General features: G+C 38.2%; 1 protein-coding gene across 2 annotated transcripts in view; it reads right to left on the bottom strand.

Moving 5' to 3' along the window:
* The window catches only part of ME1 (malic enzyme 1), a 205091-nt gene that overhangs the window by 71573 nt on the left and 107430 nt on the right, over positions 1-26088 (bottom strand). For both annotated transcript variants that reach the window (XM_065911535.1, XM_065911534.1), the window contains one exon: positions 25773-25876. In XM_065911535.1, coding sequence (XP_065767607.1) covers positions 25773-25876 — 104 coding nt within the window. The remainder of the gene's footprint in view (positions 1-25772; positions 25877-26088) is intronic.

Below are 26088 nucleotides of genomic sequence, written 5' to 3' on the forward strand. Positions count from 1 at the left end.
CAGAAGAGAAGGAGAAATAAAGACTTTCTCAGATAAAAATTGAAGGAATTTATCACCAGTAGGCCTGCCTTCCAAGAAATGTTAAATGAAGTTCTTCAGAGAGAAGGAAAATGAGGTACGTCAGGAACTCAGATCTACATAGTAAAAGAAAGAGCATCAGAGAAGAAATAAGTGGAAATAAAAGAAAATCTTGTTCCTCTGTCTTAATTGATTTGGTAGACAACAGCTTTTTCAAAATAATGGAAGGAACATATTAGACAATTATACCTTATGGGTAAGTGAAATGAAAGATAGTAATGTAACAAGGGATGGCTGGCGAACTGGGAATACTCTGTTATAAGCTACCTACACTACCCATGATGTGATACAGGTTCTTGAAACGAGACTAGTATTAGTTTCAAATGTGTAACACAAATTCTGGAGTAACCACTAAATTTTTTTAAAAGAAGTATAATTTATATACTAGTAGAGGAGAGCAAATGAAAGTATGTCAGTATGAGTTTCTTTGTATACTAATGAACTGTTTGGTCTTCCTTTACTTGTAGTATGTTGGATGTGTCTATTAGAGCTCTACGTAGTTCAAGTTTTGGTTCTTCCAACTACTCTATCCTTTAGATGCTCATGTTTTGGAAAGATGATGAATAAGTTCAACAAACAGATAGAAAAGGCTGCCCACAACAGTGAAAGAATTGATCCAATAATCACACTGGCTAAAGACCTGAAAGTGGGACAGAAATTTTTGTAACTCTTCCCTCACCGTGAACATATAAGTAGGTATTAGTTGACACAACAACTCTGGGCAGGTGAGTCTAATAATACTAGTAATCAAAATATATATTGAGTACCTAGAACAACACCTGGCATATAGCAAATACACATTACTTATTGAATGAATAAATGAACTGATGCTAAAAGGAAGAATATTTGATACTTGCTGAGAAATAATATTTTTTAATATTATTTGTCAACTTGCTTTAACAACCATCTCACAAATAAAATGAAATCTCCTGTACTGGTGCGCATTTCTGAAATCTAACTTTGCAGAAGTATTTAAGAGTATGCCGGGGAAAGATCGTACATCTGGCACATTAAAAGGTGTTGAGGCCAGGTGTCTCAGTCTTTAAATGCAAAACACTCACTTGTGAAAAAACACTTTGAAAGCTTTCCAGATACATATGCAGATTTAGGCAGCCTTATTCCATGATTAAAGCCAATTTCATGGAAATTTAATATAACATTTCAAAATATCAAGGGATGATGGTGAATCAAAAGGAACATACTAAGCAAATCTGCCCCTGATTTCAATTTCATATGGTTTGGCACTTAAGAAAAAAGAACAGTGAATACTAAACTACCCTTTCTACAAGAGCCAGAAGAGACAAATGAGATAGGTCCTCTCTGACAACCCATCTTCCCCACATTACCTATTAGGTACACTATTTCCTATAGTCGCTTACAGTACTCAACTCATTTCTACTCTGTTGATTTATTTCTCTATCCAAACTAGACTGAATTCTTTAATAGAAATTAGCAAAATGAATGCCTGGAACATATAGGTGGCTTGATGTGCTTACTGAATGAACAGATAATTCAAGGTACCATAAATATTTTATTCGACTAAGTTTACAGAATCATTAATATGATGAAGTATAGTTGCAGAAGACTGAGCTAATTTCTCTCACTGTATGAAAGTGAAGGTCACTCAGTTGTGTCTGACTCTTTGTGACCCCAAAGTCTATGGAATTCTCCAGGCCAGAATACTGGAGTACTGAGTAGCCTTTCCCTTCTCCAGAGGATCTTCCCAAGCCAGGGACTGAACCCAGGTCTACCCCCATTGCAGGTAGATTCTTTACCAGTTGAGCCACAAGGGAAGCCCCTCTCACTGAAGACCAGTCGACAATATCTGATTTTTGCTTTTGTCCTTTTATCCTAACTATCATTTATTCAGTTTTCAATATATCAGTATTGTTTACCTAGAAAAAAAAGTTTAACTTATACAACTATAAAAATATTGGTTTGATATTGAACCTACACTGAAGTACACATAAAGTCCCATTTGGCTATGGCATGCTTCTGCCTACATGCAGCACCACGTTGTTAAAACCAACCAAATTTAAATGACTATCTTTCTATGTGAAAGATGTCTGGGAAAATTCTCTACCTTTCTAGGCTGGCATTCCACCATTAAAAATTCCAGACATCAATGATTTACTTGCTCGCTGAATAATAACACATAGCTGTAAATCAACATTTCATGGCAACCAATGCATAGTAGGGATATGAAGTGATTCTAAAGAAAAATAAAATATGACTTCCATTCCTTTTCAGTTTTTACAAAAATAATGCAAGAATTTCTAAATAAGGTGACACATAGGTACACTCAGTTCCTCAACTGTGTCTGACTCTCTGTGACCCCATGGAATGTAGCCCACCAGGCTCCTCTGTCCATGGAATTTTCTAGGCAAGAATACTGCAGTGGGTTGTCAGTTCCTACTCTAGGGAATCTTGCAGACCCAGGAATCGAATCCAAGTCTCTTGAGTCTTCTGCACTAGCAGGTGGATTCTTTACCACTGCACCATGCGGGAAGCCCCATATATGTCAAACTAAATTAATATTAAATTTAGGAACAAAAGGCAAAAGAATATGATGACTTTCAGTGCTTTAGTTGAATTAAATCTTATAAGGCAGAATATAATTTCAGAAGAAATAAACTATGTGTTTACAATTTAATATGCATAACTATGGGATATAGTTGCTTATTTTGTCTTAACATTAGAATATTAAGAATGAAAAAATAGGAATGGGAGTACAATATATTATAAATCTGACTAATACAACAACCTGAACCACCAAAGTAAAATCTGTATTTAACTTTATTGAAGACATCTTATGTGTTAGAGACTGATCAGAACCCAAGTGGATAAATTTCCTGCATTTTGTTCTTTCACCTGCAACAAAAAGCATGAAAGATTTCATTCTTTTAAAGTGAAAGTCTTAGTCACTCAGTTGTGTCGGAAACCATGGACTATAGTCCGCCAGGTTCCTCTGTCCATGGGATTCTCCAGGCAAGGATACTGGAGTAGGTGGCCATGCCCTTCTCCAGGGAATCTTCCCAACCCAGGGATCGAACCTGGATCTCCTGCATTGCAGGCAGATTTTTTTTTTTTTTTAACCATTTGAGCTACCAGGGAAGCCCTTCATTCTGTTAACTACCAGCTAAATCTTAATGTGAACACAGAGAGGTTGAATGCATTCAATAAACACTTACTGAGTGTTTCCTAGGAATCAGGCTCTGGGGATACAACAGTGAACCAAACAGACAGAAGTCCTTACCCTTTTATGGGAGACAGATAATAAATAAGTAAATTATATAACATGTTATAAGGTAACAAGCAGCTCTATAATAAAATAAAGCAGAGGAAGGAGACAGAGAAAGCCACCCAGTGTTGTGGTGGGGGGTGCAATTTATAACAGAATAATGCAGAGCACACTTCATTAAGAAGATGACAAGTGAGTAAAGACTAAAGGAAGGGATGGAGAGGAAGAGAGAAAGCCTACAGGAGCAGAGAACTGAGGTAGGAGTGTACATGAAGTACATGCAACAGTTAAGGCTTGGAATTCCCATTGAAGAAAAATTTTATTGAATTCGCACAAATTTCCTATCCATTTATCATTCAGATACCACAAAATATCATCAAACTATTTTGTTTAAGAAAGTTATAATGTTTAGGGGAAGAGGAAAATGCATAGTTTCAAACAAAATCACCTAATCTTCCATAACTGCTGAAATTTTCACAGTTGTTAGGGCACTGCTTATCTTTGTGACTGTATGTTTAAAATTCAGTCTAGAGCTTAGAGTTACTGTGATCCCTACTATTTTCCTCATTATACCAAAAGTTGCATTTATAAGACATCTGAACTCAGAATGAACAATAGAGGCTATGTTATCTGCACTTGTCACATTTGGATAACAGTACTTTAAATCAGAGAGGAATGTAGCACGTTGATTAAGAGCATGGGCTCTGGAGCCAGACCGTCTGGATTTGAATCTCTGGCCTGTTACTTTTCAGTTGGATAGCTATAGAAATTTACTTCATTTCTCTGTACCTCCATTTTCTTGTTTGAAAAATGGGGTCAAATAATTGTAAGGATGATACAGGCCTGTTTTGAATATGAAAAGGAAGAAAAAGCACTGAGAATAGAGGCTGCTACATATCCTAAAATTATATCAGCTGTCATTGTAGTTGTTACTGTGATTATTAATGATGGAAGACATCTTGTCTTTTTTTTTTGGGGGGGGTGATCGTTTTTTAAAATATGTCATATCCAAAATATGAAGGGATTACTATTTCTTTTTTTTTCTTTCTGCCACACTGTGTGGTATGTGGGATCTTAGTTCCCTGACCAGGGATCAAACCCATGCATTGGGAATATTGAGTCTTAACCATTGGACCGTCAGGGACATCCCAATGCTTCCTTGATTTTTAATCTGTTTTCTCTCTCAGTGGTAAAAGTCATTCCTGAACTTTTGAAGATTCAAATCCATGATACTATTTGAATGTATATTCATTCCTATATTTGGATAGATAACTTTAAATATTAAGAAAACAATACATTCAAATGAAGTCACCTGATAATTTATAAGTTAGAAGAAAATATGCCTTTCAATACTTAATATTTGTGAGTGTTCAGTAGTGTGAAAAGGTATAGCTAAAAGCAAATACTTTTTTATTTTATTTTTAGACCATTTAGGAAAAAATACAAACACGTAATAAACAGAGGGGCAGCATAGCTACTCCACGGACTTTCACAAAGCATAAAATATACAGAAAAATGCATATTTATATTAAAATTTTCCTTTTAGCCTCAAGGTGTTCTGTTTATAAAAGTAGCTCTTGTGAAATATATCAGATCACTGAGTTACAATGCCAGTATCCTGTCAGGAAAAGGAGTATAAAATGAATTAACATCAAACTGCATTGAAAAGTGAAAGTTACTATATTCAATTACAGTATTATTGAGCTTTACTATTCCAAACACTTTACATGGATTGAATATTTCATGTAATCATAACAATAAGAAAGATTTTAGTCTCTAACACTAAATGATATTTTGCAAATCTTTAAAAAGCTTTTTCACTTAAGCTTTTCATCTATAAAAGCTTTAGTAACAATTTCTCCTTTTTATTGTGGCAAAAAAAGACACCTAACATTAAACTTACTATCCTAGCCATTTTTAAGTGTACAGCTCAATAATTTAAGTATATTTCCAGTGCTGGGCAACACATTTCTGGAAACTTTTTAATCTTGCAAAGCTCAGACTCTTTAAACTCTAATTCCTCCTCTCCCTCCCCACCCTTTGGCAACCAGGTTTCTACTTTCTGGTTCTATGACATTGACTATTCCACACTTTATATGAAGAGGTTCAGGCACTAACAACTTCCTATGGGCAAGATTTTATCTAGGTATGTTTTACTGAAAGTCAAGATTTAGTACTTAGCATTTTGACCTGAACAAGAAATGTTTTCTAAAATAAACAGAACAGAAATGAATTTCACCTGTAAAATCAACCATATATACATGTGAGTGGGGGCTAAGACAAAAGAGAGGAAGGGACAGTTGTACTGGGTCTGCTGTCGAGTCACTCCTTTCGCTGCACCTGCCCTCATTCTAGGTATTTCCAAAGACCATCTCTAGGTCCCCTGGAGGTCCAGTGGTTGGGACTCAGCACCAGGGCCCAGGTTGAATCCCTGGTTGGGGAATTACGATTCTGCAAAAAGTATGAACAGAAAAATAAAAACCTGCCGTAGAAAATCTGGAGTCAGTGTGAAATCTTTCAAAGAAATTTAAAAAATAAACAAACAAAGGCCATAGCTACCATAGGGGTATCCTGGTGGCTCAGCTGGTAAAGAAGATGCCTGCAATGAGGGAGACCCAGGTGTGATCCCTGGGTTGGGAAGATCCCCTGGAGAAGAAAAGGGCAACCCACTCCAGTATTCTTTCCTAGAGAATTCTATGCACAGAGAAGCCTGGCAGGCTACAGTCCATGGGATTGCAAAGAGTTGGACACAATTGAGCGACTAACACTTTCACTTCACTTTCATAGCTACCATACAAATTCTCTGGCATCAGTTTTTATCACAAATACCATTATTATTATTATTTTTTTAATATTATTTTATTAGTTGGAGGCCAATCACTTCACAACATTTCAGTGGGTTTTGTCATACATTGACATGAATCAGCCATAGAGTTACACGTATTCCCCACCCCGATCCCCCCTCCCACCTCCCTCTCCACCCGACTCCTCAGGGTCCTCCCAGTGCACCAGGCCCGAGCACTTGACTCATGCATCCCACCTGGGCTGGTGGTCTGTTTCACCATAAATAATATACATGCTGTTCTTTCAAAACATCCCACCCTCACGTTCTCCCCCAGAGTTCAAAAGTCTGTTCTGTACTTCTGTGTCTCTTTTTCTGTTTTGCATATAGGGTTATCGCTACCATCTATCTAAATTCTGTATATATGTGTTAGTATACTGTAATGTTCTTTATCTTTCTGGCTCACTTCACTCTGTATAATGGGCTCCAGTTTCATCCATCTCATTAGAACTGATTCAAATGAATTCTTTTTAACGGCTGAATAATATTCCATGGTGTATATGTACCACAGCTTCCTTATCCATTCATCTGCTGATGGGCATCTGGGTTGCTTCCATGTCCTGGCTATTATAAACAGTGCTGCGATGAACATTGGGGTGCACGTGTCTCTTTCAGATCTGGATTCCTCAGTGTGTATGCCCAGAAGTGGTACTGCTGGGTCATATGGTAGTTCTATTTCCAGTTTTTTAAGAAATCTCCACACTGTTTTCCATAGTGGCTGTACTAGTTTGCATTCCCACCAACAGTGTAAGAGGGTTCCCTTTTCTCCACACCCTCTCCAGCATTTATTGCTTGTAGACTTTTGGATAGCAGCCATCCTGACTGGCGTGTAATGGTACCTCATTGTAGTTTTGATTTGCATTTCTCTGATGATGAGTGATGTTGAGCATCTTTTCATGTGTTTGTTAGCCATCTGTATGTCTTCTTTAGAGAAATGTCTGTTTAGTTCTTTGGCCCATTTTTTGATTGGGTTGTTTATTTTTCTGGAATTGAGCTTCAGGAGTTGCTTGTATATTTTTGAGATTAATCCTTTGTCTGTTTCCTCATTTGTTATTTTCTCCCAATCTGAGGGCTGTCTTTTCACCTTACTTATAGTTTCCTTTGTTGTGCAAAAGCTTTTAATTTTCATTAGGTCCCATTTGTTTATTTTTGCTTTTATTTCCAATATTCTGGGAGGTGGGTCATAGAAGATCTTGCTGTGATTTATGTCGGAGAGTGCTTTGCCTATGTTCTCCTCTAGGAGTTTTATAGTTTCTGGTCTTACATTTAGATCTTTAATCCATTTTGAGTTTATTTTTGTGTATGGTGTTAGGAAGTGTTCTAGTTTCATTCTTTTACAAGTGGTTGACCAGTTTTCCCAGCACCACTTGTTAAAGAGATTGTCTTTTTTCCATTGTATATCCTTGCCTCCTTTGTCAAAGATGAGGTGTCCATAGGTTCGTGGATTTATCTCTGGGCTTTCTATTCTGTTCCATTGATCTATATTTCTGTCTTTGTGCCAGTACCATAGTGTCTTGATGACTGTGGCTTTGTAGTAGAGTCTGAAGTCAGGCAGGTTGATTCCTCCAGTTCCATTCTTCTTTCTCAAGATTACTTTGGCTATTCGAGGTTTTTTGTATTTCCATACAAATTGTGAAATTATTTGTTCTAGTTCTGTGAAAAATACCGTTGGTAGCTTGATAGGGATTGCATTGAATCTATAGATTGCTTTGGGTAGAACAGCCATTTTGACAATATTGATTCTTCCAATCCATGAACACGGTATGTTTCTCCATCTGTTTGTGTCCTCTTTGATTTCTTTCATCAGTGTTTTATAGTTTTCTATGTATAGGTCTTTTGTTTCTTTAGGTAGATATACTCCTAAGTATTTTATTCTTTTTGTTGCAATGGTGAATGGTATTGTTTCCTTAATTTCTCTTTCTGTTTTTCCATTGTTAGTGTATAGGAATGCAAGGGATTTCTGTGTGTTAATTTTATATCCTGCAACTTTACTATATTCATTAATTAGCTCTAGTAATTTTCTGGAAGAGTCTTTAGGGTTTTCTATGTAGAGGATCATGTCATCTGCAAACAGCGAGAGTTTCACTTCTTCTTTTCCTATCTGGATTCCTTTTATGTCTTTTTCTGCTCTGATTGCTGTGGCCAAAACTTCCAACACTATGTTGAATAGTAGTGGTGAGAGTGGGCATCCTTGTCTTGTTCCTGATTTCAGAGGAAATGCTTTCAATTTTTCACCATTGAGGGTGATACTTGCTGTGGGTTTGTCATATATAGCTTTTATTATGTTGAGGTATGTTCCTTCTATTCCTGCTTTCTGGAGAGTTTTAATCATAAATGAGTGTTAAAAATTCAACACAAATACCATTAAAATGAATTAAATATTTTAATTACTCTGTTGCATTAACTTATAGCATCTCTTTACTTACTCCCTTTGTGCACACGTGATTTTCAACAGTTAAAACTCTACTGGGCAGAGACTACAGATGTGGAGTAATCCAAATGTTGGCATAATCCAGAGTTTAGTTAAACTAAAAAAGGTTCAAATTATTAGTTGTTTATATCCTTAACTACTTGTAACCAGAAAACAGCATCAGTGTTTTCAGGTAAACAAACTCATAATAAATATGGGACATACATAAAGTTACACGTCTACCACTCTGCTATAAAAGTGTTCTATGCAATATGTCAGCAAATCTGGAAGATCCAGCAGTGGCCACAGGACTGAAAAAGGTCAGCCCTCATCCCAATTCCCAAGAAAGGTAGTACCAAAGAATGTTTAAACCATCGGACTAATTGGACTCATCTCCCTTGCTATTAAGGTCATATTTAAAATCTTGCATGCTAGGCTTCAGCAGTTCACAAACCAAGAACTTCCAGGTGTCCAAGCTGGGTTTAGAAAGGCAGATAGACCAGAGATCAAATTGCCAACGTTTGCTGGGTCACAGAGAAAGCAAGGGGATTCCAGAAAAACATCTACCTCTGTTTCATTGGTGACACCAGAGCTTTTGCCTGTGTGGACCACAACAAACTGTGGAAAGTTCTTAAAAGATGGGACCATCAGACCATCTTACCTGTCTCCCAAGAAACCTGTATGTGGTGGATCAAGAAGCAACAGTTAGAACCCTGAATGGAATAACCAACTGGTTTAGGATTGAGAAAGGAGTATGGCAGGGCTGTCTGCTGTTTATTTAACCTGTACGCTGAGCACATCATGAGAAATGCTGGGCTGGATGAGTTACAAGCTGGAATCAAAATAGGCAGGAGAAATATCAACAACCTCAGATATGGGGATGACACCACTTTAATGGCAGAAAGTGAAGAGGAACTAAAGAGCCTCGTGATGAGAGTGAAGGAGAAGAGCGAGAGCCGGCTTAAAACTAAATATTTAAAAAACTAAGATCTTTAATCCATTTTGAGTTTATTTTTGTGTATGGTGTTAGAAAGTGATCTAGTTTCATTCTTTTACAAGTGGTTGACCAGTTTTCCCAGCACCACTTGTTAAAGAGGTTGTCTTTTTTCCACTGTATATCCTTGCCTCCTTTGTCAAAGATAAGGTATCCATAGGTTCGTGGATTTATCTCTGGGCTTTCTATTCTGTTCCATTGATCTATATTTCTGTCTTTGTGCCAGTACCACACTGTCTTGATGACTGTGGCTTTGTAGTAGAGTCTGAAGTCAGGCAGGTTGATTCCTCCAGTTCCATTCTTCTTTCTCAAGATTACTTTGGCTATTCGAGGTTTTTTGTTTTTCCATACAAATTGTGAAATTATTTGTTCTAGTTCTGTGAAAAATACTGTTGGTAGATCTGAAAGAGACACGTGCACCCCAATGTTCATCGCAGCACTGTTTATAATAGCCAGGACATGGAAGCAGCCTAGATGCCCATCAGCAGATGAATGGATAAAGAAGCTGTGGTACATATACACCATGGAATATTACTCAGCTGTTAAAAAGAATGCATTTGAATCAGTTCTAATGAGATGGACGAAACTGGAGCCCATTATACAGAGTGAAGTAAGCCAGAAAGATAAAGAACATTACAGCATACTAACACATATATATGGAATTTAGAAAGATGGTAATGATAACCCTATAAGCAAAACAGAAAAAAAGACACAGAAGTACAGAACAGACTTTTGAACTCTGTGGGAGAAGGTGAGGGTGGGATGTTTCATAAGAACAGCATGTATATTATCTATGGTGAAACAGATCACTAGCCCAGGTGAGATGCATGAGACGAGTGCTCAGGCCTGGTGCACTGGGAGGACCCAGAGGAGTCGGGTGGAGAGGGAGGTGGGAGGGGGGATCGGGATGGGGAATACGTGTAACTCTATGGCTGATTCGTGTCAATGTATGACAAAACCCACTGAAATGTTGTGAAGTAATTGGCCTCCAACTAATAAAATAAAATTAAAAAAAAAAAAACTAAGATCATGGTATCTGCCCCCATTATTTCATGGCAAATAGACAGGGAAAAGGTGGAAGTAGTGACAAATCTCCTCTTCTTGGGTTCTAAAATCACTGTGGATGGTGACTGCAGCCATGAAATCAGAAGATGATTGCTTCCTGGCAGGAAAGCTATGACAAACCTAGGCAGTGTGTTGAAAGGCAGAGACATTACTCTGCTGACAAAGGTCCGTATAGTCATTTGGCTATGATCTTCCCAGTGGTCAAGTATGGTTGTGAGAGCTGGACCATAAAGAAGGCAGAATGCCAAAGAATTGATGTTTTCAAACTGTGGTGTTGGAGAAGACTCCCGAGTGTCCCTTGGACAGCAAGAAGATCAAACCAGTCAACCTTAAGAGAAAGCAACCCTGAATACTCATTGGCAGGATTGATGCTGAAGCTGAAGATCCAGAAGTTTGGTCACCTGATGCAAACAGCTGACTCACTGGAAAAGTCCCTGATGCTGGGAAAGACTGACGGCAGAAAGAGAAGAGGGTGTTAGAGGATGAGATGGTTGGATGGCACCACCGATGCAATGAACATGAACTTGGGCAAACTTTGGGAGATGCTGAGGGATAGGGAGGCGTGGTGTGCTGCAGTCCATGGGGCTGCAAAGAGTCAGACACGACTGGGCAACTGAACGACAACAAATTTTACTTCCTATGCAAAAAATCCTTTTACCCTTGTAATGCATATAAAATACTAAAGTCTATCCAGAAACATGAATACAATGACTCTACGGATGTTCTGTTGATCTATAAAGAGTTGTTAGTTTTATACTATAGAGCCACAGAGAGTGGAAACACTATTTCTTTATGCAATTTAGTTCTAATTTCAAGTAATCATCCAATATACTTTCCCTTAAAGTTATATAATCTTCAGATACTTATATCTCCAACATTCCAGAACTGTACAATTTCACCTCAGTCCTCATTCAACAACCATTTTTTGAGCACCTATTCTGTATTATGACAGGTATTATAAAGGAAAAGAAAAAAAAGACCCAGCCCTTGACCTCTAGTATTTCCAAGACTTAGTGCTAACTCAGATGAATAAATGCAATTACAATTCAATGTGATACATACTATTAGGGTGTATCCATGCTAAGGAACCATAGGTGTGTGCTACGTGCTAAGTCGTTTCAGTTGTGTCCGACACTTTGTAACCCTATGGACCGTAGCCTGCCAGGCTCCTCTGTCTGTGGGATTCTCCAGGCAACAAAGCTGGAGTGGGTTGCTAGGCCCCCCTCCAGGGGATCTTCCCGACCCAGGGTTCGAGCCCACATTTCATGTCTCCTGCACTGGCAGGCAGGTTCTTTACCACTAGTGCTACCAGAGAAGCCTCTATTACCTAGACAAGGATAGTCTACAGATTGCAACTGGTTTATAAAAGACAAGCAATGATTAAATAATCAAAAACAGTGAGGCAAGAAGGAGCAATATGTATGAAGGTGTGATAGACAAGTACATGTACAGGCAACTAAAACTAGATCTTCATGAATTGTACAAAGGATACATGGAGGGTGGAAGGTGGAAAGACAGAAAGATCAAGTGCAAGAAACAGACCAGAAAGGGGTTTATGTGTGGAAGGTAAAAAGGGTTTAAAAGGGGTGAAGGTAAGTGTATGAAGACTTATCACTATAATGCAAAAGTTACTGAAGGGTTTTGTATGGTGATAAAGAATAGAAGCGGTCAAGGTCTAAGAAGAAGGGTTATCATGATAGACATAGAGTCAGGGCATGGATCAAGGACATAACAGTAGAAATGTCTATGGATTGAATAATGAACTTGTTCATGAGATATATGCACAAGAAAACTTTGAGGGGTCAAAGAAGATACTCAAGAAGAGGAAATTATTTGTCTCTGCTTTAGGATATAATCAGATAAGATATAACCAAATACTCAAGAAAAAATTTGTCTCTATTTCAGGATATAATCAAACGGTACTGATATAGATGCTTTAAAAAAACACAGAGAGACCAACGAACCAGTCTACATGATTACCATAAATAGCTTATGCAAGCCCAAATCTCATTTTTAATCTTTGCACAGTTAATTCAACAACTTTTAGTATCTTTGTATCATTTTTTAATTGTGGAAGTAATTTTTATAATGAACTTACTTTGAAGCTGACTACACAAATAATATGTAGCACAGGGAAAGTAATGCAAGGCAAATAAAAAATCTGTGAAATTTTTTTCTCTTGAATTGCTCCTTTTGCCAACTATCTTTTGAGCTCCTGCTAAAAGGGCAGCAAGGAAAAGTTAAAGTTTATGCAGAACAAAGTAGTTTAAAACATTGAGTTAATTCCTTTGGGTCAAGTATAATTAGATGATGTGACCAACATTTTCAACTGACTCATAATGATCACAGATATTCTTGAATCACCATGTTTTATGAAACAGATCCAGCCCTGAATGTTGAAACAAAATACAGTTTCTTCAGTACTTTAATAAAATCCTAAAATTGGAACACTTTTGAGAATGTTTAACTATAATCCACCCTCTCACTGAAGACAGAAACCTATATACCTAAGTGCATCTGGCCATGCACTTTTTAAAGCCCAGGTTTTACTTATCACATAGTCCTGAGATATGGGCTTTGCTTTGCTTTCTAAACTTCCTGAGCTGAAAGTCAGATCCCAAACTACTGTGAACTCACTGAAATAAGAAATGTCACTCTAGGAGGACTCCAAAGAAATAAACTTTGAACCTATCCCAGGCGACCCACTCCAACCTAGCCTCAAAATGACTGAGCCTTTTTTATATTAGAATTTCTATAATCCCAATCTCACTATACTGGCTAACAATACATTTAATAGCTGCTTATTCTTCTTCCTATTTGCAAATGTGGCAGTCTTTACACGTACACTGTAGGATGTGGAATTGTTCTGACTAAAGATGTGGGGGAAAAAAAAAAGGGTCACCATCTGTGGACACCACAAAGAAAAACAGTCTAAAGAATTAACCACTACATCATGGTTAAATCAAAATTGTGGCATGCTGTGCTAATTCTGGCTTGCTTTATAATTTGTGAAATAAAAATAACAGTCAAGTGATGGAAAATTGAATTAGCCAGAATGTAATCATCTTGGTAATATGAATAATTATTCTTCTGTCTTGATTATGACAAATTTTACACAAATTTTGTTACAGCTTTAAATAATAGAACTTGAAAATCTATCAGCTCAAAAAGATCTACTACCAGCTTGCATTAAATGTATAGCCATTATTTTATATAACACACAAACTTCAGTACTTATTTTTAGTCCCTCAAGAACTAGTCTATTCATGAGACCTGAGAAAATCAGGTATTCACCACTCACAACATCTTTATGGTTCTCTTTCCAATGAAAATGATGCAAGTAACTCATCAAAAGGAAGGCATGTTTAAAATTTAATTTCCTAGTGATAGTGAAAGATTTGTACCAATTCACTCATATTCTCTTGTGTGGTCTCCCTCTGAGCATAGTTCAATTCAGTTCAACAAGTGTTTAATATATATCTCTTCTGTATCAGGCATTAACATAAGAATTCGCTCATAAAATGAACAAACCAGACCACTGTCCTTGGGGAACATACGTTCCAGTGGGTGAGACACACAGTAAGCAATAAATGTAATAAATAAATAAACTATATACAATGATTTAATCTATACAAATAATATAAAGTTATACCATAAGGGACTTCCCCTAGGTGGTCCAAGGTTAAGACTTCACCTTCTGATGCAGGGGGTGCGGCTGTGATCTCTAGTCAGGGAGCTATGATCCCACATACCTTGTGGTCAAAAACCAAAACATAAAACAGAAGCAGTAATGCAACAAAATCAATAAAGACATAGAGACTTTAAAAATGGTCCACCTCAAAAAAAAATGTAAAAAAAAAAAAAAAAGCTATCTTATAAGGAAAAAGTCATGCCAAACAATAGTATCAGGAGAGCCAGGGGTGGCAAGAAGGCTGGGCTGATTTCAGTTATTTTCTGGACGGGGGAATAAGGATAAGGCTCAGGAGAAGGTAAGATTTCAATAAAGACTGAAAAATCAAGTTCACCAAGTAGATTTCAGGGAGGGAAGAGGGGAGGAGGGAGAGTGGAGGATATTTCAAAAGGACAAGAAAGTGCAAATGTTCTGAGGTGGGAACATGCCCTGAGAGTCCAAAGCCAGGGCAGGAAGGGCAGACGGTGACCTCTGCACAGATCAGGACGGGCCAGCACAGGGGCTCTGACTTTTACTAACTGAGACACGCTGACCATCACCAATGATGTTAAGTCAAGATACAACATCAATTGCAAATCAAGATTCCAAACTTCCTAGAGAACAAGAGAGTCCCTTTTAATTTTGACCTTACCCTAACCACCTTTCTGACTTTGCTTAATTCCCCTTTTCCTTTCAACATCTTTAATTTCCAATAGTAAAATTGTATCTATCTCATTCAAGAATGGTAACACTATTTCCCCATCAAACCCAGCCACATAGATTAAGATTAGTCTTTGAAAATAAAAACTAAACTGCTTTCCTATGTGCATACCTGCTCTGTTTATAAAGACATGTAAAGCAAGGACGGCAGGAAAAGAAGATTATAAACAAAGGGAAGCAGGAAAAGATGATGATAACCTTATTGGGATCCACAAGGCATTGTTACTTATAGTGGTTTCTTGGTTTTTGTTTTTAGGTCAATTGATGAATATGACTAAGGAAATCTACAGTCATTATTCATTTTTACTATCAGCCACTAGCAGATATATTCACATTTTTCTAACTTAATACACATATAGATGGACAGCAACAAGAAAGAAAAGTTTTCTTTTTCACAGTGCCTCAGTGGTAAAGGATCCGCCTGCCAATGCAGGAGACACGGGTTCGGTCCCTGGGTTGGGAGGACTCTACACGCTGCAGAGCAACTGAGCCCATGGACCACAACTACCGAGCCCATGTGCCCTAGAGCCCGCACTACACAAGAGAGGCTACCACAGTGAGAAGCTGCTCACCGTAAGTAGAGAAAAGCCAGTGCAGCAATGAGGATCCAGCACAGCCAAAAACAGTAAATAAATAAAAGAAGTTAGGGTTCAGTTGGCTAGATGAAAGTCAGAAGAAAGAAGAGAGGAAGCATGGTTACACAAACTGTCACACCACAATGATTAGCTTTAATAAATACAACGATACAGCTTTCATAAACTCAGATAAAAGATCAACGGATTCCTCTATACAGATCTCAATGCTTGTTGAGTCAAAGAGAAAAAGACAGGTAATAATGGATACAATGGGAATTTATTAAAACACTTTTCTTCTTCAGAGAAAATGTAAACTCTAAAACATAAATGTCTCTCTTTAATTAAAATTCAAACCTTTAGTTTACTACCGGCAGAGCCACTTCATTCATAAAACTGTATGATTCTCTAGTCTACGTTAGAAAATCACCTTTCCTTCAGATACGTGTCACAGTAGTTTCACGATGGCTTCAACATTTAAGTAATGCTTTCAACATAGTTATTTTATACTCACTCGTGGCACAGTAGGGCTTCCCTGACAGCTCAGTTGGTAAAGAATCCGCCTGCAATGCAGGAGACCCTGGTTCAATTCCTGGGTTGGGACGATCTGCTGGAGAAGGGATAGGCTACCCACTCCAGTATTCTTGGGCTTCCCCTGTGGCTCAGCTGGGAAAAAACCCGCCTGCAATGCGGGAGACCTGGGTTCAATCCCTGGGTTAGGAAGATCCCCTGGAGAAGGGAAAGGCTACCCACTCCAGTATTCTGGCCTGGAGAATTCCATGGACTGCACAGTCCATGGGATCGCACAGTGGGACATGACTGAGCGACTTTTCACTTTCATGTGGTACAGTATAATGTGGGACAGTGAGAAAAAAGCGATCCCTTGATGATAAAGTTTTTTCCTGACAGAACTCATATTCAAGTAAGGAAAATAGGGCACAATAAAGTAACGTATGTAACACTCACACAAACAGAATAAAACCAGTGCAGAAAACTTACAACCATATTAAAGGAATGCTGGAATTAATGCAATTAGAATTAATGTTTAGAATAAAATACAATTAGAAAAGAAAAGCATCTGCAAGAACAGAGTTGTAAACTATATTCAGAAAGAGATGATAAATTTGACTTGCTCCTCCAAGTCAAACTGGCTCCTCCAAGACTGGACTGGAACATGGGCAAAGATGCAAAACTAGCATTAAAATACTGAAGTATTGGACTGGCCAAAAAGTTTATTCGGATTTTTGTGCGATCTTATGGAAAAATCCAAACGAATTCTTTGGCCAACCCAATACACATCCATCTTAAATCTTTAAGGGAATAAAACTGTATATACATATACATATGTGCGTGTATATATATATTTACACATATGTATACATAAAGCACCTATAGATTGCTAATACTTACATGACCTATCTTTTTCATTTACTTGAAAAAAAACTGGAAAGTTATAAATAGAAATTCTTGGCATTTCAAGAAAAATATGGCTATAGTTAAAGTGTGAATCTGATTTTTCTTTGGATGGAAAAATGGAAAAAAACATCTGAGTAATAAATTTGATATGAGTCATGTTCCTTAGTTACATAGTTGCTGATTTTTCTCATATTGACAGACATTCTTTCCACTTGATTTTTTTTTTTTCAAATGGTTTACCTCACCTTTGGACCACAAGGAAGAATAGCAGGTGGTGTCCCATACAGTCATGTTTTTATTAAATTTCTTATGAAAACCAAAGGAACTTATGTTGATCAAAGTGACAGGTGGAATCCAAAGGGTCTCAAAAATTTATAGATAAAATCATCTAAGCTATAAATATACCCATTCAGCTAAAAAAAGGATCAGGAATAAAAGGCAATGATTGGAACAGGTGGAAGAAGGCAGCACAGAAGGTCAGCCATGAAATTAACTCCAGCATAAACAGGAGAAAGATAACAGGGAAGTATCAAGGCCCCTTCCCTAAGGAGCAACCAAAGAGTCAATGTAGAATGGTGGAGAAGGTGTTGAACGGCAACCCTGAGTAATGATGAAGAGCACATTAACTTGGATATCTGATGATGTCGTTGGAAAGAGAAAGTATTATAATAATCATAAAAATATATTTAGTAAATCTGGCCATGATAATCAGGGGCTATATGTCTTACTTCTTTGAAATCTAATATGTGACCTCTGAGAACTCTGACCATTTCAATAACTTCTCTGAATAGTCTGGTGTGTCTCAGGCAAACTGTCAAGGCTCTGGTTCAGTGTCAAATCAGTAGGCAAAGCATCGTTTTATGAAAACACCATTATCACACCCTGCAGAAGTGGCAGACAGTATGGCTTCAGATTAAGATTACTTGCCTTAAGTGTTAAGTGACAGAGCATAATAAAATCTGTGATGGCAGCCAAGGTTGAGGTCTAAATATAATAATCATCTCTGCTGCCACTCCTAGGGCTGCCAAGTGATTTTTTTATTTTAATCATTTAAAAAGAAAAAGGAAAAAAGATTAAGTCACAGCTGAATAGCTTCTATTACTTTCATTAAAAAAATGTAATACTAGCTTTTTAAAGCTCTCTTGAGGTACCTTTTCCCCCCCCCTCCTATTAGTTAATAACTATCAATGAAATTCCAAAGGATTTTAGACAATAGAGCTGAAGTTGTCACTACTGTTCTTATTAACTTTCAGATGCAACTGATTCTGGAAAACAAAAGATACTTCAAGAAGTACAACCACAAAATAGAAACAAGTATTTAAGGACTAACCTTACAAGTAGTATTTTTAGTATGTACTTGGCAGTATGTAAGGATTATAAGAGGTTTAATATTTCCTGAAATTAAATCACATGAAAATATTTATGTGACTTATTTAAACTACCAAAGTTCTTCCATTCATATCTATCATTTTAAGCTACATAAACAAAATAAATCAAATTCAATCATTCACCTGACAAATATTTACTGAGTACTTATCACATGCTAGATAAAATCTTAAAGACCAGGGATATGGCAGTGAAAAAAAGAGAAAACTCCTGCTCTCATGAAACTTACACTGTAGGGATGTAGGCAGAACATAAATAATCAAATATAAATACATCAGATACTGATAAAAGCAGGGAAGAAAAAAAGTGAATTAGAGGTAAAATTATATAAGAAGTTGGTCATGGAAGGCCTCACTGAGAAATAGTTGAGGAAATTACATTTTATTTTATATTATTATTTCTCTCTTATTCTCCCCCACGCTATAGGATCTTAGTACCCAATCAGGAGTGGAACCTGGGCCCTAGCAGTGAAAACACCCAAGTTCTTACCACTGTATCGCTAAGAAAATCCCTTGGGCACGGCGGGGAGGGGGTGGGATTTTACATGTCTCTTTAAAGGAGGCAAGAGAGCTAGCCATGTGGAAAACTGGGTAAGGTGAGGGTGGGAAGGATTTCAAGAAGAAAAAATGGCAAGTCTTGAGGCATCAGCATGCCTGGCTTTACTCAGAAAAATAGCAAACAAACAGTCAGTTGGTCCGGGGTCTTTTTATGCTATTGCAAGGACTTACAAACTGCAGGGCTTCCCACTTGGCTCGGAAGGTAAAGAATCTGTCTTCAATGGAGAAGACCTGGGTTTGATCCTTTGGAGAAGGGAATGGTAACCCACTTTGGTATTCTTGCCTGGGAAATCCCACGGACAGAGGCCGGCTACAATCCACGGAGTCACAAAGACTCAGACATGACTGATTGACTAGAGCTTTCACACTTTGACTTTTCATTTTAATTCTGCATGAAATGATAAGCCCTTGAGGATTTTGAGCAGGGAAACTACCTAACTTACAATCATTTTAGCCTCCATGCTGAGGACAGACGAAGGGGGCACAAGGGAGGAAGCAGTCAAACTAGTTAGGAGACGACGACAATAATCAGGGAGAAGATGCGGGAAGTGATAACAGAGGCAATGAGAAGCGCCTAGATTCTGGATATACTCTGAAGTTAAAGCTAACGAGTTTTGTAGGTAGTATGGGTACAGAGTGATAATGCCAACGAGTTTCACCTCAGGAACAGGACAAACGGGGCTGTCATTTACTGAGATAGGAAACCCTAGAGCAGGAGCAGGGGTCGGGGAGGTGGGAGGTCAGGAGTCCAATTCTGGACTTCTCCATATGCTCTGTCTATGACAGATCTACCTCAAGGAGGAGGCTGACTATGATTCTAGAGTTCAAAGAGATACAGATTCAAAACATAGATTTGGGAGTCCAGATGCAAAGAAGAATAATCAGAGGAGGTCATCAAGGGAGTGAAGATAAACAGTACCTAGGAAAGCACCAAGCCCTGGAGTACCATAAGGTCCAGAGGTCAAGGGGAGGGAAAGAAAGAGGCAAGAGAGGTGTGAAGGAGCAACCAGTGAGGTAGGAAGCAGGGAGGATGTGCTACTCAGGAAACAGAGGGAAGAAAACCATGTAATAAAAATGCTCAGTGAACATATGTGGGTGTAGAAGCTATTTTCTACTCAGGATTATTTTCTTAATCGATAGTCTCAACTGATAAAATCATTGAAAAGGCAAGCATTAGGGAAATGGACCTGTGGTATTACTCCACAGGAGATGCTACTTAGTATCTGTTCTAATCAATCAATCCTTTCTAGATTCAGTTTTCCACTGTTTATGAATTTACCTAACTATAATCAAAGAGCTCATATCAACTTGCAACAAAAGTATCATGCCTAAAAAAGTATCAAGACTTTGACAACTGACTTCATAGAATGTATCTAATAGCTTACCTGACATATAAATTAAGTCATTTCCTATTATTCTCAGTACAATTTCTTGTTTCTTTCATTGCAATTACCATAAATAGCATTGTTTCATTTCCTTATTTGCTTGTCTATTATCTGACTCCTCTAGTAAAGAAGCTATGTGAAAGGCAAAGATTATTTTTGTCTGATTCAGTCCCGTATTTCCAGCACCAAACACAGTGCCTGGCTTTCAATAAATGAACAAATGGGTCAAAACAGTGAGAAAGAAGAAATAGTTAGACGTGACATTTTTACTGGAGAGATCGAGCTTCTTTTAGCGCACAGTTTCCTGAAGCAACTCAATGATTTGCTCCAATGGTCAATGTTTCCAAAGCAAGAATACTATGCAGAAGCTAACATTTGTCTGTCATGTGACTCAGAATATCAGAAATATGGTCCCTCCTAAGACTCTAGCACATGCCTTTATTTATTACAAACCTCAATACTTTTTTCTGCTCAGTTTTTATCTTTATCTAAACATTACTGGGAGGGACTGGGGGCAGGAGGAGAAGGGGACGACAGAGGATGAGATGGCTGGATGGCATCACCAACTCAATGGACATGAGTTTGAGTAAACTCCAGGAGCTGGTGATGGACAGGGAGGCCTGGCATGCTGCGATTCATGGGGTTGCAAAGAGTCAGACACGACTGAGTGACTGAACTGAACTGAAACATTACTGTGACATGGCTCTCAGATTCCCCGTTGTCCCAGGGACTGTCTCAGCTACAGGGAGCCCTAAACCATAGGTCATGCTCCTTCTCAGGGGGACCCACATCCAACGACTAACTGATGAAGGAACAGGAAGGCTTGGCCATCTCAGGCAATCGAGGACAACTCTGAAAAGCCGCTGTGGTCCCAGAGTTCTCCGTGGGACCAGAGGAAGGTGTCTTGTGCTGCATCCCAGCTCAATTCTGTCCCTGTGCCCATTTCTTCTCCCTCTGCACGCCTTCCATGGGAGTTGACCTCTAGGGCACTTCTTACAAACCTCTTGAAGACCAAAGTTTGCTTCCAAATATGTCCCAGATAACCTAATCTGTGATCGATGGTACCTGGAGTGGTCTGAGAAAGTGGGTGATAAGACAGGGCTGTGAAGTTGGATCCCTAGTTGTCTGGCTGGCAATGAGGACCCTAGCCCCAGGGGAGCACAGAGAAGCCCTGTCCAACAGTTAAAGCTGTTGCAGGGGAGAGTTGGGCTGATACATCAGCAGAAGGGAACGGTGTAGCTGGAATGGTATTTGAGAAACAGAAGACAAATAATAACTACAAGAACAATGGGCGAAGAAAATAAAACGCTAAGGGCAATACGTGTATAACCAATTTACTTTGCTATATACCAGAAACTAATACAACACTATAAATCAACTACGCTCCAATAAAATTTTTAAAAAGAAAAAGAATGCATTTGGAAATTTTAAAGAAATACAAAAGCTAAAAGGCAAGTAACCACCAACCTGAAAGCCAGAGGAACTCTCTGGTAGATATGAAAATGTTCTCAGGTCTTTAAGGGCAGAGAAAGCTAATGACGAGGAGCTGGGATTAATTGTCAGAGCAGTTCAAAAACTCCCAAACTTGCAGGCATGGGAGATGTGCTAAGTCAGCATCCTGACTGGAAAAGACCAGGTTCCTGCCACGTGGCACAAGGTGTCTTACTCGATACCTCCCCAAAATCTTGAACACTCAAATTCCCCAGAACTTTCTGAACCAATATAAGTGGCCCTGCCCCTTCTTTCTTGGGGGGGATGTAGGCAGAGGCTTCTCCCCAGTAAGACAAGCTGTCTCTCCCTAACCTCCCATCTGTCCACCCCCACCTCCTCTCCAGACGCTCAGGCCTATGTAACTAGGGTTATATCACAATATAACCCACGTAGGGTGATGAGGCCTGAAAAAGAAACACTGTTTGAGGAAGGAACTGAAAGATCTAGCAAGTTTACATTAGCAAGCAGAGAACATGTAAGATTAAATTCTGAAGCTGTTTGGTCAAAGGGGCTGGAATTTAAGATTAGACAAGGGACAGTTTATTCACGTGAGGGTGGGTTTCCCTTGTAGCTCAGTAGGTAAAGAATCCTGCCTGCAATGCAGGAGACCCATGTTTGATCCCTGGGTGGGGAAGATCCCATGGAGAAGGAAATGGCAACCCACTCCAGTATTCTTGTCCGGAGAACTCCATGGACAGAGGAGCCCAGCAGGCAAGAGTCCATCGAGTCACAAGAGTCAGACATGACTTAGGTGCTAAACCATCACCACCATCCATGTGAGGGCACCATCTTGAAAGGCAAGACTTAAAACCAGCAAGAATCTCAGGAAATGTGCAAACTGGCTACTAGGATATTACCAAAGATAAAGTAATAGCTCATGTTAAATACGAAATGCCAGAAACGCTGCGGCAGGGGTCAGAAGAGGGGCACACAGGTTCAGAGAGTATATTCTGGGGTGCACAGGCTGCATAGGGCCAGAGCCCCATCAGATGGAGATACTCCACAGGAAGGCCCAGAAGACACTCCACTACCCTAAGCTGCAGGGAAGGTACCAGTGAGACGACACCTACATTACTAGGTTCTGAGTGGTGGCTCTCTTCTGAAGACCAGAAGTGACAGAGGGAAGGTATGGAAGAGAATCGGGCTCATCAACAGCAATAGGGATAACAGAACCAGGTGAGGATCAGAAGCCACTAGAAGCCAGGTGGGCACAGTTATCCTGAGAGTGGCAAGGCTGGTGCGTGGGGTGTGCTTGACCCACAGAGAGTTACTGACATAATCAATAAAATATGGCATCCCAACAAGGTGACTATTCAACATGTACGTTCAAAATAAATCAAAGACGAATGGCCACAAAGTGGAGAGTAGTTGCCCCAATAAAGTCCCAATCACTGACTCAGTTTCCAAATCTTAGCTAACTTTTGAACCAGAACTCACTATTGAAGAAGTCTAGTCTCCAGAGGGAAGGAACATGTAACATTATAACAAGAATACAAGGTAGTAATTCCCCCAACCTTCCCCCAAGGGGACCTACAGTCCTTTATTCCAGCAACTGTGATCTAGGGCGGCAGAATACTTCAGACAGAGCTGACAGAGATACTAGGAGACCTGGAGTATCAATATGCTGTTATTCCATGTTAGAAGGATTTGCAGCCCAATCATAAATGGAGTCCTGGCCAAGGTCTAGCTCATAATGGGCCCCGGGGCCACAGACCCACATGGGGGTGATTTCCTCGGTCCCCAAACACAGAACCAGGAGAGATACCTACTTGGTGACTGCCGCAACACCTGTAACAAGTCTTTGGCCCATGAGCTAAGAAATATAATTGTGGAGAAAGCCAAAAGAAAGAAATTACAACTGCCCCAACTCAATCCTGACAAGAGGTAAATTAGAAAACCAACATAATATTGGTTGGGGAGTGGGGAATGGAAATTAGTTTTCTCTAGGGGTCTAAATAGACAGCATGAAAGTGTGGTCCCAACGGCTGTTGGCAGGTCGACACTTTAGTTCAACTTCTCCTTCATCCACGTCTTTCCCTGTTCTCTCCCTTACAAAAGGGTAGATTCCAACTGCACTCCTTAATAACTCCATCTAGAATCTGATTCCTGGCTAAGTCAACTCCTAACAGGCATTTTCCACCTAAGCTATATTTCCTTTCTAAATAATTTTGGGTTTATCTTCAGGATTACATCCCAATTTAATTGGGTAGTGGTAGTAGGTTTCGCTTCTAGAAAACTCTTCCGAAAGTAGCATTATGCTAGAAAGTATCTTTGAAAAGTCTGTGGGGTTTTTCTCTGGGAAGAGCCCAGAAGTGTAATTCCTGATTTACAGGTGGTTTCTGCATTTTAAATTATTGTTGACTCTTGTCAATCCCCATTTCTTATTATATATCTGAGGTAACTTCTCAATTCAACATTAAACACACACACACACACATAGTTTTTCTGATTCTAGATTGACAAAGCTCATTCAAAATTAGTTTTTCATCCAGAAAGCGTTTCACTGGTTATGGAATTATTTCTCTTTTTGTTTCTGTGGAATTATTTCTCTTTTATTTCAACAGTATAAGTATACAGGCCAAACATTTCTCTTTCCATTTCAACAATATTTAAGTATATAGGCCATATATGCTATATTCATGACTCAACAGTTTCTCTGGTAAGTATACTGAAGTCACCCATATAAAGATAAATTTTATTTACACAAACAGACAAATAAAAACAAATATGCTGAGAATTTCTTTTTCTTTTATGCCACCTTGTGGTATTCTCTATACAATCTCTAGATTAATATTACTACCTACAAAGTTACACATAATTGCAAAATCTCATATAAATTTGAAAGGGTAAGAAATTTAAAATTAAATGTGAAAAACTTCTAGTAATTAACTATACCATGAACTCTTGAATTTTAGAGTTGCTCAACTATGTCTATGAATAAGTACAATGTAATTAAATAAGTTAAATAATAATAAGAAATAAATCAGACATGGGTTTTAAAAAAGTAGTCCATACTAACTGGTAAATGTACTTTGCATTAAAACCCTGGGTAAGAAGACATTCAAAATATTCTAAACATTTTGCAAGCTGATGAGAGCACTTTCTGCTATTGAATTCAATTTCTTCAAATTAAACCTTATAATAAAAAGAAACCAGAAATATGTCTATAGTTACAGTTGATGCCAGTGATGAGTTCATTTCTATGAAAAACCAAAGTAACATATATGTTTTTAAATAGTACATGGTTTCTGTGGCTTTACAGAGATAAATGGGACCACTGTTAGATTGACAAAATTCTCTCAGAGTATGTTACTAAATTATGGCAGAAGTCTCTACTCTCTACTTTGAAGGAAAAAAACAGAAAATTTTATAGCAGCTCTTGGTCCACAATTAAATGAAATATTCAGTGAAATATTGTATTGCATCTTAATCAAATACAGTAGACTTAATCAGAGATTCGTGGATGTTGCTTCATTCCGGAGCCTGTGGATCGTACTAATTCATGCTCACTTCTCTGCCTCTCCTACCACAAAAGAGTCAGGTTCACCAAGGAAGATGATGGAAAACCAGATTTTATCAGCAGTCAGAAACAAAATGCAGACTGCCAATAATCATGAAAAGGCTTAATCAGGTAATTTAGTCACTGGCCACTGCCTCATTCACCATAATTATGAATCCCATAGACACTGAAGTTTCTTGTAAGAAAAAAGTATCTTCAGGGATAGCAACACAGACAAGCTTTGGGGGGATAGACATATGACATTATCATTTGGTCAGCAATATTTATGAGGAGATATATATATACATATATATATATTTCACTCAAATCATTTATAATTATTAAACATATTATACCAAACTTGAACACTTTTATAGTTTATGTTAGATTATCTTTAAGTTTTTGAAATCCAACTTAAATATAGACAAAATAAAGATTATACGTACTTGAAAGAAACTGCCTCCATGAATTCATCCAAAAAATCATCATATTCAGGACCTCTCACTCTTCTCTGCCGTAGTCCAATGTACAGTGGATCTTTAAGTAACTCCTATTTTTAAAAAAATTACCATAAATATAGAAATAACTAAAGGCAAATCATTACTTTTTCTGAGTGAGACTCAGTTTTCTCATATGTATAAGAGTAGAAATTTAAATAAAATCTAGCTATACTGATTCAGAATTAACCTACAGAGTTATTATTTAGTATTTTATATATATATACAGTGTTAAAAAGAACACGAAATATAATTACTAAGCATT

Source organism: Muntiacus reevesi, chromosome 19 (genome assembly GCF_963930625.1).
Source record: "Muntiacus reevesi chromosome 19, mMunRee1.1, whole genome shotgun sequence".
In the NCBI taxonomy this organism is placed as follows: Eukaryota; Metazoa; Chordata; class Mammalia; order Artiodactyla; family Cervidae; genus Muntiacus; species Muntiacus reevesi.